The sequence below is a fragment of the Scatophagus argus genome, chromosome 17 (genome assembly GCF_020382885.2).
Source record: "Scatophagus argus isolate fScaArg1 chromosome 17, fScaArg1.pri, whole genome shotgun sequence".
In the NCBI taxonomy this organism is placed as follows: domain Eukaryota; kingdom Metazoa; phylum Chordata; class Actinopteri; family Scatophagidae; genus Scatophagus; species Scatophagus argus.
The window spans coordinates 17,671,376-17,692,241 of record NC_058509.1 but is presented as its reverse complement, the minus strand read 5'-3'; the positions used below and the strand labels follow the sequence as shown (position 1 = coordinate 17,692,241).

Below are 20,866 nucleotides of genomic sequence, written 5' to 3'. Positions count from 1 at the left end.
CAGCAGCAGGACACACACTGCTGGCTATTAATATTCCCCTTATGAAACTGCCCACAGTCTATGGGCTATGTATTGTCTGCAAAACGCCGGGCGGACACGGAGGATAAACACACAGCCAGATTCCGCGACAGACTCCGCCGTGCGCACTTCCCCAAATTGAAATCCCCGTCAGGAGAGAGAGACATAAGGGGAGGATTGAGAGAGAGAGAGAGAGAGAGAGAGAGAGAGAGAGAGAGGGAGAGAGAGAGAGAGAGGGAGAGGGAGAGAGGGGGGTGGGGGGTGGGACTGCAGAACATTCAGGGTCTGGATGAATAACCATGGCAACAGCAGCAGCAGCAGGAGAAGCGGTGGTATAAACATCGTGATTTACTCAGTACAGACTGGAAGCGAACCCTCTGCGGATATTACACTTCATCACTGCTAAGGTGAGGCTCTTTTATTCTACATGTGACACGCTCCTTCGCCTTTGCCGGGATGGCTGTGGTCTGCATGTGTGTGTGGAACATGAGAGGACTGGGAAGTCCGTTGTCTTCCATCCCAGCAGAGAAAGCTGCATTCTGGTTAGTGCGAAGTCAGGCTGAGTGAGGATGGTTTTTATGGGAAACAATAGAGTCTAAGGGTGAATTTCATTCATACATCATATGTTCTGCATCTCTAAGGCAGCTGAGGGTCTTTGACCTATTGCATGTGTGGACGTCGGGAATGTGTCCTTTTGTAAACACACTTAAGGACAGTCCACACTGATACGTTAATAAAGAAAAATGAGCATATCAACCAAATTAACCCCTCAAAATAAATGTGTAAATGAAATTTAAATTGATAAAATAAGCTGGCAAATGTGTGCTGTGTGGTTCTGTGTCTTTACAGCAAGGAAATATGCTTGTCCAATACAGTGTGTGCTGTTTATCATCAGTTCTGCACAGATGCTGTAGTCTGAAAGAGTCCTTCACGCTGTCTAAAATGAACAAAGCAATGCTCCCACTTCAAAATGAAACAATGCACGGATGTCACAGTGGGCTGCAAAAAGATGAGAACAGAAGTAAACAATGATGCAAGGTTAAATAGATTACAGTTAATAAAGCTGCTCATACTGTAACACAGCGTGAATTCAGACTCTCATGTGACTCATGTAAACATATAATTTGAGCAGAAAGCCACAAGACCATGTAAGAGTACAACAGTGTGACATTTCAAAGCAGTCAGCTGCTCTAAAGTAATTCAATCTCGTGTCCTTCTTTAGACTTTTCAACCAGTCTTTGAAGAGCTCCTGCACATTTGTATGTGTAGCCTGCACACACGTCCATGTAGTGGTTCTCGTACAAACAAATTAATAGTGAATCACAGTTGTGACTACAAATGTAATCCATTTATGATCTTGAGAGCAGATTCCATGATCTCTAAGCTCCCTAAACACTACAGAGGAATGAAAGAATCTCATTTGGAGATAGCAAGGAAAGCCAGGCACATCCTCTCAGAGTCATACTCCAATTCGTTTAACTTGATAACTTGACTCGTGCCACTTGGTCTCTTTTTTGCCTTTGCAGCAAACAGCAGTCTCACACAGCATCATGGAAGTTTTTAGCAAATGCTAGATTAAGCCATCACATGATTGCTGGCTCAGTGGTTATGCTCCTCTCCAGTGTGCAGAGATCCTTTTTCTTTAGAACAGACTCAGTGAAAAGGAAATGCTTTTAAAGTAACGTTGATTTAACATATCCTAATATCATTAAAATACTTTCTAAACATTTGTATTATGTCATTTATTTTTTTTTTCTTGAAGGAGGTCCTGTGACTCATTAGTCTTTTGTAACAGACCCCTATATTTGGTGATAGTCCTTTTTCTCTTATTGTGTTCTGCAGAGGGAGTTGGATGTTAATGAATGAAATAATGCCTGAGATTAATTTCCGGCCCTTTGAGCTGTGCACACATGCAGCAGCTTCGAGTCGTGGCAGACAATGACTCTCCGTGTTGCAATGACACCTACACAGCCTGCAGAATCTGCTCATTCCCCGTGCATGGCCATGTTGCCCCTTCATCCTCCCCAAACTGAGACTGGAGATGTCAGTCAGCATTCCCAGCTGAGCTGACACCAACAGGAATTGCTGAAAGGGTAGGAGGGCAGTTTAAGAGCAGCCAGGAGTTTTAGTTTTTCCTTAAGGTGGAGGAATTCCTGCAGCTGCACACTCCAGACCTCCAAAAATGACAGCATGTGTGTGGCTTGCATTAAATTGTAATAAGACAACAGATGGTTGTTTTGTAATGATTAGTGTTTAATGATTCGCTGCAAGTAGAAAATCAGGATCAGGAGGAAATAGTGTGTAAAAGTGCACAAACAGGAAATGATAAGCCTTAGCTAGTCTATAGGTTGTGCAGCAGCCTTGTGCAGCTAACAGAACACACCATGCATTTGCACTTAAGAAATCCCAGAAGAAAACTTTACTGGTTTTGAAACATCAAGACTTTTTGAAACCTTAAACACGCTAATATGTTAAAATCCACGTATGCAATGTGTTTTCTATCCAATGTGATGTCTCAGCAGTCTTTCATTAATATTATCAAAAAAGGTTTTCATTTAAAGGTGTAATAATCAGTCATGGCTGATTGTTAAGCCTCATTCACTTTGACCTGGGAATGAGACTCAGCAATCAACGTGAATACTACATTGTGCTTTTAATGAAAGTATTGAATATCATGACTTTAAAAAGAAAGTGTCTAAAGTGTTTTGATTATTTGGATTTGGATTTTCTACAAGATTTATTTATATAAGTATAGCATAAGTATTGCTCCAAAGTTTTCTGTTATATTAAGAAATGATCAAGCAAGTACGGAGATAAATGTAAAATGTTATGTGAAATTAAAGACCCGTGTTTCAAAGACCTGTAAAAATTGTGGTGGGAAAATAAAGGATCCTGACTGAATAAGACTAAAAATAGGATGAATGGAGTTAGACAAAAGAAAAAGGTTTTATCTGTAGGATAAAGCTTGATGGATAAAGGCAAGCCTGCCAATATTCTTTCTTTCTGTTGAAAAAAAAAAAAAAATACAATGAAAAGACCAAAACCACCTGAGAATTTATCTCACTAGCAAGTACTGTCTGAGTAACCCTAAACTTCTGAGATTTGGTTTCAAAATAAAATATTATTGTACCTCTTTAGAAGGCAAGAATTAGCTTAGGACTGTATGTCACAGGCAGGCTTAGAAGTCGGAATATATAGAGTTGGACAAATGTATTGTTAGATTTGCTTTCATGGGATTTGTTGACAGTTTCAAAATAAGGGTAACCTCACGTTGTTCTTTAAAGGCTTTGTCTTATGCTGCAGATGAGCAGTTGTTTCATCATCATCACCATGATCATGCTTGTCATGGTCCTCAAAGAAAGCACCGTGTATCCTACTTAGATGAATGACAGCTGTGTGCCTTTGAAGCTGCCAGCGTGGGTGTTTTGCTCTGTGCCTCACTGATTTGATTAACTTATTGATGAATTTTTAACAGATACTGATAATCAGTCTGTGTAATATTTGTGTGCTCTAGCTATCTAGCGATTGGTTTGGTGGGAAAGAAAGCATATTAAGTCCCTGGAGCTTCCATTCAATCATGTACGTGGTGTTTATTCTCCTCCTAACTGCTTACCTAACACATTCTTGGAGAAGAGAGCATCTCCTTTTTTGAATCTCTGAGACAGCTGATAACAGATAACTCGGATGTTGGCTTGAATTAGGAAAGCAATGAAGCAGCCTCGGCTAGCTTAATCAGTGCTGACAGTACTGGTACATGCTGCAGGGTCTCACAGTTTCACATCAAATGACGTATAATTGTCATTTGTGGTCACACTGACACACACAAGGCTTCAGCGTTATGTGGCGAGTGTGTCACTGTGACACGACATGCACAGTCAGCAAGGAGAGACAAAACAGTTGCGTCTTTTCTTTTCTGTTCAGGACATTTGCAGCAGTGAGCAATGCACTATATTAAAGGAGGATAGTGTGTTTCTCAGGACTGTTCACTTTTATGTTCATATGCTTTAACACCAACACCATGACCTTTTTTATTCTCCTCCAGACCAATGTGTTTAGAAATTAGCACACACACTCACACTGTGGTATTTCTCTAGAAGACACTCCTTGAGGTTATCAGATTTTTGCGGCTCTGTCCTGCTGTTTATTTCATTGAGGTGAATTACCCTCTTCAGCAACTCCAGCATGTTATCCAAGATAGAATTAAGTTTGCCAAAGATCTCCCTCAGTTAAAACAGCTGATCAGACTAAAAATGTCTGCATTGTTGTATGTACTATAACGTACTGTTATACTGCAACACATGAACAGCACTCTTTCTTTATTTTCATGAGCCGAGGAGGATGCTGACTTTTTGCCATGTGGCTTTTTGTTAGCATGATAACTTATATGGCCATTCTCATTAAAACATGAGCCAGCTGAAAACATTAAAAAGTCAGACAGCAAAGCCTATTCTAACCATCTGGCTAGCTACAGTTGATCAAATCTGCCACCAACTATTGTAATTTCTTTACTTCTATGATTTTTTTCAACTCTATCACTTTTAAAATAACCTGCCTATGTTGAGGATGAATGAATATCTTGACAGGAATGGCTGTAACTGTAACCAAGATAAAACAGTCAATTGCTTTACTTTTTGTTGGTCGCAGTAGAAAGATCGCTGGTATTAACAGGATATCTGCAAGCTGGAGTCCTCTGTAAATAGCCAGAACTTAAGCATTTTAGTATCAGCGAATTAACTTCTCACAGTACCCCAGTGTCTAAGGTCTGATGTAATAAAACCAGCTTGTGTAGATAAGTCTTCACTGTTTAACGAAAATGGAGTGCTGCTTTTAAGTCTGCTAAGGTGAGGACCAGCCATAATGCACAAGTGAAGCTGCCCTTCTGAAAGGTGATTCACTGCGATGGCTGTTTCTGTTATGACACGTGTTCCTTCTAGTGATGACTTTCCATGTCGGTTTTTACAGCATTAACAGGAACACTTACCAAATACCACACACATACAAGGATTAGATTTCAAAGCATTCGGTGAGAGGTTATTTGATGCACTCCACTGTAAACACTGTCAATGTTTCATCTCCTTTAGTTGGGGGCAGCTCAGTTTTTAGGGTTTCAGCTTCCACAGCACTTTCTCTGAACGCTGCTGAGTATCAGGTCCTTGTTTTCCCCTAATGCTTTCAGACAGTAGGGATTTAAAGAAAAATTAGATGGTTCATGTTTGGAAGTACTAGGGAAACACTGAGCTTTAATTACTGCTAGTGGAAAACATGCAAATGAGTATGAATTGAACTTCAGCGTGCCAGAGATATGATGATCACAGGTTCCTTTAGAGACTTCTGTTTTCTATGATCTGATGCATTTAGCTGCGCTGAGTGTTTGCTTGCATTTATGTCAGTGAGCTGTTGATATGGGGCTGTATTCGTAAACCTTAGGTCTAACACTAAGATCAAAATCATTTATGAACATGCTGAACCCCTAATTTTAAGGGCGAATGAGAACTGAATGTGTATATTTTTCAGCAGTTCAGTTTAGATGTACAAAGCTGTATAACAAGAGTTTCCTTAATCAAGATCAAGTGCTTCAGTGTGTGATCAACAAAGAGATTTTCAGTAAACTAAACTATAAGCTTCGTACAATTAAAAATGCAGCAGAGGGCAGAAGAAATTGCGGTTGATAAATCATCCTGTTTCAGTCAAAAATTACTATTAGAATTATGATGTAATTACCAGTTTTGCAGGTATGTGATGTTTAATTAAAGGTCAATGTATTAAAACAGCAGAATCATACAGTACACAGATCTAATCCCATAATTATACAGGTAATAATAACAATGTACCAGAGAGCTGACATTTACAGTAATAGAGGCTGAGCTCAAATCAGCTCGCAGCATCCTATATTAAGAAGGGCACAGCAATGAGAGCAGTTTACAGCTGCACACAGCACTGCTTGTACTCTGAAATGATTCAACGACCGGGTGTTATTTAGTTTTCCAAGAATTACCTGAATAGTGATGGTGATAACTATTCAGACCAAGATGTCTGCCTTCAGTCAGGTCCATGGACACTGGACTATGAGTCGTATCAACAGAAGAAATAACAGTGGGAGCTGGTTTTAGAAATGTTACCATTTGTGTTATCTTCCACTGTGTATTCTGTCTTATTTTTGCTTTATTTCTTATCTGTCTGGTATGTCATATTTGCTGCTTGTCTTCTCTTTTGGCAGGTGATGAATGGGATTATATCATGTCTGAAGTACAGGGAACACTGGAGTTTTCTGTAGAGTTGCACAAGTTTCACAATGTGGATCTTTTTCAAAGGGGGTAAGCTTTGTTTGTTTTTTTTTCCTGAACATTTCTGAATTCTAAATCATGATTTTAATGAACTGTGTGAACTAATGAACTTTAATGAACTGACATCCCATCTTGCAACTCAGCAAATCATTGGACATACTCACACTTGCCTCCAAAGGATCATCACAGTTTAATATTTATCAGAAATAGCTGCTGTTCTTTTGACTTTTTCTCTGCTAAAATATTCTGTAATTGAATAGGAACTGAATTCAAAAATAAAATTTGAAAGAGACATAAGTAGTTCAACATAATGCTTTCAAACTGGAACAGACGGTACTTATACTGTAAGAGAAATCACACTACAATATGACTGGAAGGCGTCACAAAATGATTTCTTGCAGCTCAGCATAATCCAAACAGTATCTTCCTCCATTTCAGGTAATCTTTGCTAACTGACTGCATGTGACAAGACAAGCTGTACGACATAGATCATTCCTCTAACAGATTCAAACATTATTACAGTATTGTATGGTACCTGTGTGTGCACTGTGATAGGAACAGATTGGTGAATACTGATAAAAGAAACGCTGAAGGTAAAATTTAATTTCTTGTGTAAATGTACCCTTTCGCCTCTTTCCCTTCTGCTGGATAAAGATTACACTGTAACTCACTCCATCACAAAAGAAGAAAAGAAAAAAAAGGTGCTGAGGCCTGTTTGAGCAAGTACCCATAAGCCCCTGAAAATGTATGTCAGGACATTGTGTGGTCCAATGAAATGGTCCTTTACAATACAACACAGAGTGAATGCTTCTGTCAACAACATTCAGAACAACTGATTAACTTGCCCTAAAATGCAAATCACAATAACTACATATTTGCTCAAAACTGAGTTCAGACCACAATCAGACCACCTGACATCTTCACGTGCAGTTTGCAGTATCATCACGTGTACAGCAGAGCACAGAGATGGCAGCCAACAGGACGCCAAAAGCTGGAGCGCTTTATCAAGTTAAAACTAGCCTGTGAGATGTGAGATTGAATTGTGGGTTAAAGTTAATTGCTGATTTTTGAAAAAAAAAAAAATCTATTTGTATGAACTCAGATACTTTATTACTCCAAAAAGGCCAGCCAAGCAGAAAATGCTAACAAGCAAGCCTAAATAAGTTAGAATTAAGTAGCTGCAATCTCTGCTTTTGAGTCTAATGCAGTCTGTTTTTTTGTTAGCCTCCAAAGTTAAACTCACTTATTTATTTAAATTGTAAATGAATGTATTATATTGTTGTCAATATAACTATACAACTATATATAAACCATGGAGCATAAAATTAAATTGTTTTTTTAAACAATCTATGCAGTTTCTTTGAATTTTTATCTATGGTAAAAAAAAAAATCAGCATTACAATCTTTCCATCGATCAGTTGTAAATATCATGGGCTGTACCAATAAAAATAATAAGATAATAACAAAATTAAAATTTGTACTTGTTTCAGTTAAGTTTTTCATCATATTCTGTAAGATGAAAAAGGGCTGTGCTTGTCCAGTGATGTTTCTGCAGGAAGATTAAAACCTCTCATCTGGTCGGCCTCCGGCTCACCGAAACACCAGCTTTATCAAAATGATTTTACCTCTCTAAATGGGATGGGCTAAAGCTTTATCATGGTAATCCCTTCAGCTGAGTGCACTAATATGTTTGTTTTTACGGGTTGCCAGGTTGCGTCATATAGCAACAGATATCTGATGTGGAAACTAAAGAGAACTGAATCCCAATGTAAAGATCAAGCACTGAACAGGAATAGGAATACTTTAGTCACCAGGACACATGCATCTCACCACACAGCAAAGTAACTGCTGAAATCAGTACAGATCCCTGTACCAGAAATCAGTACAGATCCCTGTGCCAGAATCGGGGACAGCTGCACATTTTGAAGGGCCCAGTTGCACACTGATTGCATTAAAATGCGGATTAAACCTGCGTTTGATTTGTAGAGAAGGCGATAGGCATGGTAATTTCACTTTTCACTAACAGGGGCAACGATAGAGTCTTCAATTACTTAAGAAACTAAAATTAAAAACACAGCTGCATTTTTAAATGAATTTTAAGCTCGTTTAATTGTGCAAACAAAATGTTAACTACTGAAAAGTTCCACTGTCCGTCAGCATCTCATTACTAATAAAATTGTTAAGATGTGTGCTTTGCAGGCTCTTACACCTAATAGTTAAAATAAAAGATCATGTAGTTTACCGGAAATTAAACATTGAGCAGACAATTATACGAATCGCTCATTAGTCTCTGACCAGTTATTGTAACTGAGTTGACCTGAGTCATTCCAGAAACATCCATTATATTTGTCTACCTCAAAAAACCTTTTCCATGCCTCTTTATGAGTGCTGTCGCTAACGCATTGATGACAGTGCTCACAGCTGTGCTTAGGTCTCTCAGACCGCCAATGTGTCCCCAGAGAGCTGAGATGTGCTTTTACACAAAGCTGCGTTGACTTGAACTGTCAGAATGACCTTTTCAAAGGTATGTTTTCCATTGCTGCCCTAAGACTGGAATGTCATGTAAATAATCCGTGTGTGAATCAGTGAGGCTTTTCTGCGGTTCCATTTTATAGCTCCGTGCTAATATTCTATTTTCTTCCTCATGAATGCAGTTACTTCTGAAGCCGTAATATTAAAAATTTCCAACTTGGATCAGTACATTTTCATGTTAATGTAAATGTCTGCCAGCACCATTGCACCAGTGCTCACCTGAGACCATGTACAGTATACTTTACAGCTTTTGAACAGAAGTGCATGTCTTTTTCATTATTAATAACATGTGCCCGTTACCTTTTAATAATTTATCTACATTTGTACAATTCATGGCTGATTTTGTTTAACATGACATTGTTAAATTCTCATCCATGTCATGAATAACACTTCTGAAACGCTGCCCTTGTGAAGATTATCACATAAAACCTGTCCTGTCAATGCTAGAAATGAGCATCCTGTATTCTTTCTAGGCTTATTACCTCAATGATCAATTTGAAGTTAGGTCACACCGAGTGTGATAAGAAAGGCATGAGTACAGCCGCAACTCATCATGCCCTGTCAGCAATTTAAGTACCATTCAATAGTTTAATATTATGATTCATAAGTTGTTTTGTTTTCAACTTTACATTTTAGCATAATTACCTGTTGAACCTCTGTTAGAAATTCCAGCTATCATGTTTTTCCTTTTTGCTAATTTGATGACTGTCTACTTAAAGTGTATATTAAACAAATACTAACTTTAAATTATAGTGAAAACATTTTCCAAGTTAGGGTTCTGACCCTTAGGACTCTTAGCAATACAATAGGAATTTATTTACTATAATACCATAGATTCATTCCACTGGTACACATGATATTCAGGCCTCAAGTATAGTCATCTGCAAAAAACATCCACCCACAGCTGGCAAATCAGCAAAAATGAAATAGTGAAAGAAAGAGTGAAAAATCAGAGAGATAACAGTGGGCGTGAATGCCCTGATTACGGAAAGCTGCAAGCAACCTTTTGCCTATTGTGAGTGAATGGTGAACAGCAGCTTGATTACATAAAATCATATATTTCCTTGATACCTCCAGGCCATTTGGACATAACAGTAAGTAAACTTGTTTAGCGCGCTTTTAAATTGACTATTACTTTTGCATCCTCTCCCTCAGGTTCTACCAGATACGAGCAGGGCTGAAGGTCTCACCTCGAGTGCCCCACAGGTTGATAGTGACAACACAAGACAATTCAGGTGAGGGCAAGTGATATTTCCATCCTCTGTCCATGTCTGTCTCTCTCTCTCTCTGTCTGTCTGTCTCTCTCCCTCTCTTTCTCACACACACACACACACACACACTTTTTTGACATGCGTGTCTCACAATGGGGAGGTCAAGATTCATTAGTAAACAAATACAATGCGTATTGAGAGATGCAGACCGTACCACAAAATTGACTCAGCTTGACTCAAAAATTAACCCACTTAATTCTGATTTTCATGAAATTTAGTTTGCCATAAATGTAAGAAATTAAACAGGATACTGATTACTTGCTGTGATTAAACTGGTGTCTCTTTGTAATCATTGTGCGTCTCTTTGCGGTTGTTTTGAGTCTCTTTGCAGTCCTTTTGTGTCCTTTTGTCGTGGCTTTGCATCACTTGGTGTTTCTTTCATTGACATTCCAGTGTGAAATAGAAAACATCACTTCAAACTGAGACAGTAGCCCAGGGACCCCCTGACCACTTGGACCTCTGGTGACAGTTATGCCTGTTCATCCTTGTATACGTGAAAAAGAAAAAAAACATGCGGTTTAGACAAAAACAAGAAGAGGAATGTGTCAGAGACAACATACACTGTATAAAAACAGCAACATATGTACATTTAAACAGATACAGTTACAGGTACTGTTAACACTGACTGGCCAACAGCTGTTTTTTAATCGAATATCATGGGTCATACCATGGGTCTGTAATTCTGACAAATTCTGATACAAATTGGATTCCTGATGTAAACTATATATAGTTTAGACCTTGTTTGAACAGGCTCCACAGTGGTCCACATCCAAAGAGGCCTGAGTGTGAGAAAACCTCAGTAGACACAGGGAATTCAATTACACACATAGTGTTGTTCATGCTTGCCTTTGAAGTCTGTGTGAAAACAGTAATTGTACAGTGTTTTGTGTTAAAGTACATGGCATTGCAGGGAGTGCTCTTATTCTGCACCTTTCCTGGAACTAGTCAACATAATTTTACAGCATGGTGTCAATGTGAAATACGAACATTTTCTACTCGGGGTTGTGGTCGTCTCACAGATTTATTTTCTGTCATGTCTTGGCTGTATTTCTGACATCTATGGATTCAAAAGAGCTTCAGTTAGAGTCACGACAAAGGATTTTCTTAAAATAAAGCAATCCACAAATGCCAAAGGAAAACAACCATGAATTTCCACATCTGCTTACTGATGTCTCATGGATTTACCTCAGAATTCACTGGAATCTTTCATTTTAATTGCATATAAAAGCCATAAAAATAATTTCATTTTAATTTTTAATAAGTAGCTGTGCACAGTAAATGATTCTTTTGGTGTGTTCCTGCTATTATCCAAGCTATACAGAGTTGTGCATCACAGAATGAGAGTGGTGGCTGTGAATTTTATGGCTGTACCTGATCTCAGTGATTGAGGACATTTGGCTGTCTTTGGATGGACTGACTCATACTGCAGAAAATCTCGTCTCTCTAATGTCTTACAAAACCAAATGGTGACAGGATGATTGAACTGTTTTATAATGCAATTAAGTTTTAGTTTCAGCTTTTGCAAACTCAGTGTCATATTGATACTTTGATACTTGATGTCCTTGATGTGTGTGTGTGTGTGTGTGTGTGTGTGTGGATACATATTTTCAGTTCGATAGGCAAACAAAACTTTTGTGGAATTTTTGTGTTCAGGAGGAGGTTTTTTCCTTTGTCCTATAATGAGGGATTTAAGACTGAATCTGACGTAACAGGCTTAAAGCAGGGCAGCATAGAGCACAATGGAACAGCTAATCTCAAAATGCCTCACTTCAGCAAAAACTATTCTAATATGTAACCATAACATATAAGTTGTACTATTTTTCACCTGTAAAATTAAAGTCCTTTACTCACAGGATTGTTTCTTAATGAAGGTACTGTAGATAACAAGCAACAAATCACCCAACCAGCTATGTAAATGGGATTAAAAACAGCACTTGACGTCATGCCCTGTGTGTTTTACACTTTCTAATTTTTAAATACATGCAGATGGTTTCTATCATAAAAGATTCCTCTCAGGTCTTGTCCTCCTTTGTATTCATAGGTTGTGACACAGTGTTTCCGAATCAACCCAAGCGTTAAAATCTGGATCTCTGGCAATGCAGGAAGCCGTTTCACTGGCAATACTGATTCACAGTAATAATGGCTATTTTTAGCTTGTCATGACTGGAGCAGTGTGTGTGTGTGTGATTTGATCTAACTGCACTTGTGAGGACCAATTCTTGACATTGCAACCAACCGTTCTTATGAGCTCAGTTTGGATTGTTAGGACTTCAGATCCTAAATATGATTTCAGTCTCAGGTTGGGGTTATAATAAGAGTAGGCATGTAGCTCAAATATATAAAGTAAAAGCCACCAGGGAGATAATGTTCTCACAGCTGTATCAGAACCAGTGTGTGTGTGTGTGTGTGTGTTTGTGTAGGTTGGCAAGGACATGGCTGATTGTCAAGGCGATGAATCTCAGTCTAAGATGTCACAGTGATGTCATTTCAAGTGTTTTTTTTCCTGGAAGACACTGACATGAATAGCAGCAATGAAGAGTATTTCATTTACCTCCCTGGTTCATGGATGGAGAGAAATCCTAATTTGCCAAAATATGATAGAATGCAATGGAAATGATAAAAATAACAGTTCAGTAGTCTTGTTCTCAATGGTCTATTTTTAGGATGCCAAATCCTGGAGGTGCAGTTTTACATGATGTCAGGTGAGGAAAAGAACATAGTCCATCTGGAGGAGTTTTGTGATATTGTGTGAGTGTTGCCTCATAGCAGTGGGTACAAATAATCATATAATATAGTGATACAGTAAAATACAGTACAGTACAGTAAAATAATATAACCCTTATGCATCGCTCATGAGTTAGAGGCCAAAACAGAGCTAGCAGGAGAATAAATGTTGGACTTACACTCATTAGATGGACAAAATATGACTTCTGATACATAACAGTTCACAATCTAAAAGGTACTTTTCTAATGGTGTGCTCACAGTTTGTTTTTGCTGCCCCCAAGTTGCCAGGAAATCTGATAATGTAGGTTTAGGTTTGAGCTGAAACAAGGAGTGAGTTAGCTTTGCCGAGCAGAAGCTTGTTAGCGATCTTCTCATCTCACAAAAGCAAATATATCTTTCCCAAAATGTTGAACTATTCCATAAATATTTACGCACTTACACCTAAATAAATCTAACTTTACTAGAACAACCTTCCGCTACTTTCACATGTTAATAATTTTTATTTTTATATTCTTCCAGTTCATACCATGCAGATTTTAATATCCTATACTTCTCTTTGTCAACTCTATAAAGAAATTCACAAAGTCCTGTGTAGCTGCTTCAAATTACTGCAGCCTAATTCTAATCCACTGACTGCCAGCCTATGTTTTAGCAGGCAATAGGATAGGTGGCGAATAAGGATCTCTGCAGCAGTGCACATTACAGTGAAGATCATGTCCATATCATAACTGGAAGGCTGCGGTCTTCCCCTCCCCTTTGCAGCTCCTTCCACAAGGTCATGTATTTTCACATGCTGAATCCTGAGCATAAATGAACCACACAGTGCTCCGGCTAGCGAGAGGAAAGGCATAGGAAATAATCCCCGACTGTGTTCTCTGTAAAAGTGTACGCTTGACATTTCAATTGTCTGTACCCTTCAGGCAAATGAATTTTGTGTGAAGGATCGTGCCACACACTCAACTGAAGTATTTAATGACTGTGATTCACGCACAACAACGTGGTGATTTTCAAGTCGCAGTGTTAACTGGGAGAATTGGAACGGTGTTTAAGGTGTCTCTGGCTGCACGGACTAAGATACTCCCTCCGATCAAGAAGAGCAGTTCTGCTTTTGTGTGTTTTACTGATAGGGAGTGACTAGCACACACACTCTCACACACAACAGATGCAGAGCAGCATAGCTGTAAGCAGATTATTGCGAGCACAGACTCACTATGGATAAAGCTTAAGGGCTTTTCAGCGAGTTTTAATGTGCAGGATGTGATAACTCCCCAACACCTGCGAGAACTGCAGTACACCATAATGTCTGAACTGGCTGGGCTTGATGTCTTTCTGCTGCAACAGATGTTAGATCTAACCCACTGTGAATGGGAGCCCTAAAATGTATTCAAACCACATATCCAACAGTTGAAAAAAACAAGAAGAGTGTAGAAATATTAGTAAACATTGCAAATATTATCACAGTGTTAGCATAGTTTGCTGTCAGGTAGATGAGGTCAACATTTTTGCAAACTGTCAGTTAATATTTGCGAAATTTGTGGAAAACTGTTTCTGCTCGGAAATAACACTGTCTTTAAAAGGCAGTTTTTGACAGAAGTGAAAAGCCATTTTCTAAGTTATTGCATTTTATTATCTATAAGATATTATATATCTATCAGTGCTAAGGCAAGGGCAACTTTTTAAAAATTTTTTAGCATTTTAAAGTTTATTTAAAGTTTTTAGCATTACCCTATAAATAAATGCCATTTGTGGCCACGGACCTCCTTTCAGCAAAATTTACACAGGCTGTCCAATGCCAACATAGAAAAACACAGTCTAATAGTAGAGATAATTCTATGTGAACAAAATATTTGGTATATCTTGCAATAAACATTCAAGGAAATCCAGTGCAACGTCAACATAAAATACACATCTTATAAATGATAAGATTTAGAAAGGTAGAACTCACAGTATGTCTGATGTTAAATTGCAGTATATTGTACAGGTATTTCTTTCTCTTTTTTGCTTCCATCTTGTATGCAAACAACACTATTGTCAATGTGAAAGAGATCTCAGCAAAACAGCTTTTTTTTATCACTTCTACTCTCTTGGTACTAGATGTAACACTTAATCAACCCTGTGGGAAACAAGCAAAACAAAAACTGGCATTCAGTAGAAGCATAGTGCAGGTGAGTGTGTGAAAGAAGTGAGTGCAAGCGCAGCAGCTACAGTTCATTGACTTAGTGACTTTGGCCACACTGAAGGGCCACATTGCATGGGAGAGAGGACACGGAGGCACCTGGAGGGCGAATCACAAGCCCTTCACAGGTCAAACACACATAGCCAATCATTTATGCTAATTCCTGCGCACATTTCAGAGTCTCTACTGCACCTAAACAAGCACAAGCAGACATGATAAAAACAAAAATATGAAAGTTGCATTTGTCTGATTGTGAGGTGACAGTGCTGACACACAGCTACAACTCCTTCCACATGCAGTACATACCCAGAGGGATTACGCTGTCTCTGTCACACATCCACCAAGTCTTTGACAACAGTCATACTCCCACACATCTGTCACCCTGGTTGGGGCTGCTTGATGCTGCAAGTAGTGACAGTGTTATCAGGAGGTGGCCTGCGGAGAGAGGGAGGGTAAGAATGAGTGAGAAAAGAGCACAGCCACAGCGGGGGATTTGTGAGACCTCTCACGGCTCACAGCTGGACAGCAGCTCTGCTTCAGTGGCTGCAGCCCTGCTGATGTGCTAGCAGCACACAGTAAACAGTAATCATATCACTCACAAAAGTGCTAGAACAAGAGAAATGTCGACTATCGAAACATCAGGGGTCCTACCTATCAATCATGGGCACAAACAGTGTTATGCATAAATGTGTACACTCGTTTTTGTGCATAGAATCCAATTTATCAGTTCCTTTCTGTGTGTACATTTAAATTTACCAAAAAAAAAAAAACCCAAGTGCAAACCAATGACACACACAAAGTACAGATGCACAAACCCCAACTGTACTATTAACCATGTCAGCATAATGAATAGATTTTAAAATATTATTCCTGAAATTGTTTTTATCTTAATAACAGGGAAATCATTTCTTTCTTTGTGAAATTATGCCCTTAAAGCCTGCATCCTGTCTTGTGTCTTCAGTACTGCACCACTAAGCACTTGATCCAGAAAATGAGATCCGGATCAGCTGTTAGCGTAATTAGTAAGTCAGTCTGTCTCCAGTTTGAACTTATTATTGTGAATATGAATTTGGTGCGTTTATTTTTTATCTGATTTAAGACAGGTTTCTGTTTTGTTGAAAATTATATAAAAGTACAGAAATCGAAAAGCCCCTGGGATGCTGCAGGGTCTTAACCTCATTAAGTGTTGTACATCCACAACAAGTAAGTTGACATTAAAAATACATTTCATTGTTTTGGGAAACACACTTTCATACAGAGTCACTATACTTGCAGGGACAGTTGGTGAGCTGCTTTAGCTGCTGAGCTACAACCACACCCCACTAGCAGACTAAACTAGCACGTTGTACGGTGTCTCTCTATACTGTTCTGTGTTTTCCAACCTGGAATTTTGTCCTTAGTTCTTAGAATTAGTTAGGAAACCCTTTTGCTACATAGTTGACTTTATGAGTATGTTTAAAAAATGTATTTGTATTTATTTATGGTTGGCCGGGGGTGGTTAGCACTGTCGCCTCATAGCAAGGGGGTTCCAGGTTTGAGTCCCGGTCTGGGCCCTTCTGTGCGGAGTTTGAATGTTCTCCCTGTGCCTGCGTGGGTTTTCTCCAGGTACTCTGGCTTCCTCCCACAGTACCAAAAACATGCACATTAGGTTAATTGGCTACTCTGCATTGCCCCTAGGTGTGAGTGTGTGCATGAGGGGTTGTCTGTCTTTGAGCCCTGCGACTGACTGGCAACCAGTCCAGGGTGTGCCCCTCCTCTCGCCAGTCAGCTGGGATAGGCTCCAGCTCCCTCCCCCCAGCAGCGATCCTGACGGATCAGCGGTATAGAAAATGGATGGATGGATTTGTATTTATCCTTTTTGAGCTCTCCAGCTCTCCATTTCCTCATGCTGTCAAGGCAATTTGCGATTCTTCTTCGTCGCCAATTCATAGACCAGAGCTCACTAAAGTTCAACTCAGTTTAAAATTTGTGGACTGCTGCACTCTTATGAATGAATCCACAGCAGTTCCATCAAAATGAATGGAAAGTGTTGTGAAAATTTTTTTTAAGCTTGTGTAACCATCTTAAGAGGAGAATCAATACCACTCACATGTTTGTATGCCAAATATGAAACTACAGCCAGCAGCTTTGCTTTGCTTAAAGATTGCAAACAGAAGAAAGAGCTACCAGCACTAAACCCTCACTAATTGCCACGATAACAGAAATAAAGTTGAGTTTCAGTTTTGCAGTGTTTTACCAGACTATTTCTTGGTGTGTTCAGGATTTGTATGGATTAAACAAAAATGATGATACATGTTGATTAGTGAGCTTTAGAAGCGGTGGGCCATGCTTTCATCGTGCGACAAAAGAAGGATCGAATTATCCCTGCAATAAAGAGAATAAGTCCTTTTCCCAAAATGTTAAGCTATTCTTTCAGGCATACCAGGACATGTTTGACTATTGCATTTGGACACGTTTCTTAATTTGCTTCATGTGCATCAGCAGGTTGCTGTGGAATAGAATATCGTGTTAATTGTGTAAATGTGTGCGTGCTTTATGAACTTGCAAGGGCAGATCTGCGAACATTTAGAGCTTTATCTATACATGGTACTATGGTGTGTAGATGGCTCACAAAATGTTCTTAACTCTGCATGATATTAGCCAGATTTTTATCATAATGCCTGTTGAAATTAAAAAGGGGTCAAACAGAAAGCTAGAAGCCCATTTGAGAGTGGATCTGAGTTAGAGGAGACATGAGACACTGCTGTAATAGGACACATTCTCAAATCTGAACACACATTTACAAATCTTAACACGTGTTTCCAGATCTGAGCATACACGCTCAGATCCCACACCAATCTAGGTAAACATTTGCAAATGTCGGGTCAAGCATTCACAAGACTCATTATCCATTTTCACATCCGTGTACATATTCATAAATCTGAGAGCATACTGCAAATATCAGCTGATGCATTTGCCAAATGAAAAGCCTAATTTTTTTGGCTTGACACAGCCCCATATGTAATCAATTAAACATTCATATTTAGTGTAGTTCTGCAGTTTGAAAGTCCTGCCTGTTGTGACAGAAATGCCTGTTGTTCAGTGAATCAGTGATACTGCTGTAGAGCTGATAGTTATTGTGCACGTTGTTGTGTTCCTGTATCAGGAGAATGCAGCTTCAGCTCTGCGGGGGTTTACGATGGCACCGTGTTCAGCCGGATATTTCAGATCCTTTACAGAAATGAAGAGATTACTGTCAATGACTGCATGATCTTCAAAGTCCACCTGCTATTGGACGGAGAAAGGGTGAGTCATGCCGGTGACATTTTCTGTATACACACACACACACACACACACACACACACAGAAAAAGAGGAAATAGGGAATGTCATTTGGCTGCTTGCATATTATCAGTAGCCTGGCTGTAAAATGCATGACAGATAATTGCAGTACAAGCAAGCTGTGTAATAGTTAAATTAAATGGACATTAATTAATGCATCTTATCATCCACTGGTCCCTCCTACACAAGTTTCTGGTCCCAACTCCTACCATCTGACACAAACAATACTCCCTTTTCATAACAGAAATCGAAGCCAGTTTATTGAAGCAGACCTAACATAACTACTGTATGTAATGAAGAAGTCACATTATCACACTGAATAATGGAGTAATAATACTGCTCCGTGATTGTTATTGATGCATTAATATGAAATTCAGACTCAGTGTTGTCACTTAATGTGGAGCTAATATAAACCACTTCCCAAAAGTGAAATCCACTGGCTTTAGAGAGTTGTTTTGAAGCAAAGAAAGCAGTTGATTGTGTAGGTGTAAAAGCTGAACTAATAGCTAGTAATAGCTGAAGTATACATCAGTTGTTTTTAAAAGGTGATGAACTGATTGGTTGGAGCACAATAGTGGCAGGGGTACCAAAAAAATCTAAATTCATTTTTAACAACAGTTAGCAAAGTTAAACACTCCTCCCTCCCCTTTGAAAAGAACTCTGTCCTAACCATCATGGAAACAGAAACACTCTGAGGATTATTGAGTTCTACCACTTACGTCTGGGAATTAATGTGCTTTAATTCACAGACAAATGTAAATCTCCTGTGCCCCAGACTGCCCATGTTCAGCTCAAATGACCAGGCGTGTAAACCTGCCAGACAGTTATTGATGTACTGTCCTTTACGGTTTCACCGTGGGCGCGACCCTGAAAATCCACTCTGCCTGTTTTTGTTGTTGGGAGCCACCGGAGCTCAAATTGATTAGTGGTGACAGCGATGAGACAGGCTGGGGTGTGGGGGTGTTAAGATGGCCACGCTCAAAGCTAATCATCCATATCCACATATTACCTGCAACTTCGACATTACCCTGCACCGCTGCTGCTGTCTGACACATGTCTTCGGTATAGATGTCTGGATCCCTGCTTCAGTCAAAAGGTGGATATTCTGTCTCACGTGTCTCTGCATGAGTCCTAATTTTAGAAGATTTCATTAAATATAGAAATTCACATGGAGGTGTGGAGACAGAGGAGATTTGAGGCATATCAGATTTCAGCCGTAAGCTCTCCTGAAGGCTGCTTACTCATTAACCTTCCGGAGGTTATCTGCCACTCACAGAAACAGATAGCATGGACAAAAATAGCCTCTCATTTCCCCTGTGTACGCTGTATGTATGCTCAATCAATCACAGCATCAATATGGGCCGAGCTGGAAGGATTTGTATGTTAACCGTAGAGTACGTGTGTGTGTTTTTGTAAGGAGAATGAGAGGGAGACATTTATTCTAATTAGAAATGCTGGACCTCAGTGTTCAAAAGACTCCACTCACGACACCTTCTTTGTGGTTTGCTCATACCTTTTGTTTTTCCACTTGGTTTTTCAAATTTAAATAGGTGCTCTTTATTTCTGCAAGCCTTGATAACACTATGGCACTTTGAACATGAGAGAAATTCAATTCTGTTCAACCTACATCAGATTAAAAGAAACGCAGGGATGGAGTGTGCAGACCTCACTGAGAACATAAACTTTGAAGTGAGTAAATCAGCATTGCAAACGAGGCTGGTCACATTAAGTCCTATGCCGACACTAACATGTCCGTCCTATCGTTGTCAGTCACGCTGTTCCTTCTCTTGGCCCAGTATTTGACTTTTGACACACCAGTAGATGAGTATCGAAAAAAAGGACAAATCTGAATGAATAAGTTCAGACTTGACAACAAAATGCAGAGGCTTCCATGCAGGGCTCAGAGGATCAGCGAGAGGTTTGATTCTACTTTGAATGATGTTCATGCATTAACATCTGTACCAATGTTCTGCAGGTGGAGGAAGCCTTGAGTGAGGTGGACTTTCAGTTGAAGCTGGACCTTCATTTCACCGACAATGAGCAACAGTAGGTTTTTGAATAGTTAGTAATAAAATGTGTATGTGTATGTGTGTGTGTGTGTATGTGTGTGTGTGGGTGTGTTGAAAAGAGAGAGAGAAAGCTAGTCTTTCCCCTTGTGCAACTTTTATGCAAGAGTGAGAATGCAAACTAGGCATGAATAAGGCTTATTATGTCCTTTGGCTCGTAGCCATCTCTTTAAGCACCTGATCACAACGTTGGTGCTTGCAGTACAAGATTGCTGTGATTTGTCTGTTTCCCTGGGACAAACACAAGAAGAAATGGGTAGTTTTCATTAGCATACATTGCAAAAGGTACAATTTCTATTGGTGTACTGCTCTTGTATTGAGCAGCAGCTCTGCATTAGTAAAGAGCAGTTAGTGTTGTGTTGTCATACCTGTGTGATTATAGTATTTGTCAATGTTGTGGAGCTCCTCTCTGTCATGCAGCATGGACTCTGGTTGTTTTTACTCAGAGTCTGAAGGGCTGCAGAATATCTACTA

General features: G+C 39.3%; 1 protein-coding gene across 1 annotated transcript in view; it reads left to right on the top strand.

The window, feature by feature from the left end:
- The first annotated feature begins 301 nt into the window (after positions 1-301).
- Positions 302-20,866, top strand: part of fam135b (family with sequence similarity 135 member B) — a 41,372-nt gene continuing 20,807 nt past the window's right edge. Inside the window, exons 1-5 of the mRNA XM_046418242.1 lie at positions 302-425; positions 6,236-6,332; positions 9,990-10,069; positions 18,152-18,291; positions 20,302-20,372. Of these exons, the coding sequence (XP_046274198.1) occupies positions 6,256-6,332; positions 9,990-10,069; positions 18,152-18,291; positions 20,302-20,372 (368 nt within the window). The 5' untranslated portion in view covers positions 302-425; positions 6,236-6,255. The remainder of the gene's footprint in view (positions 426-6,235; positions 6,333-9,989; positions 10,070-18,151; positions 18,292-20,301; positions 20,373-20,866) is intronic.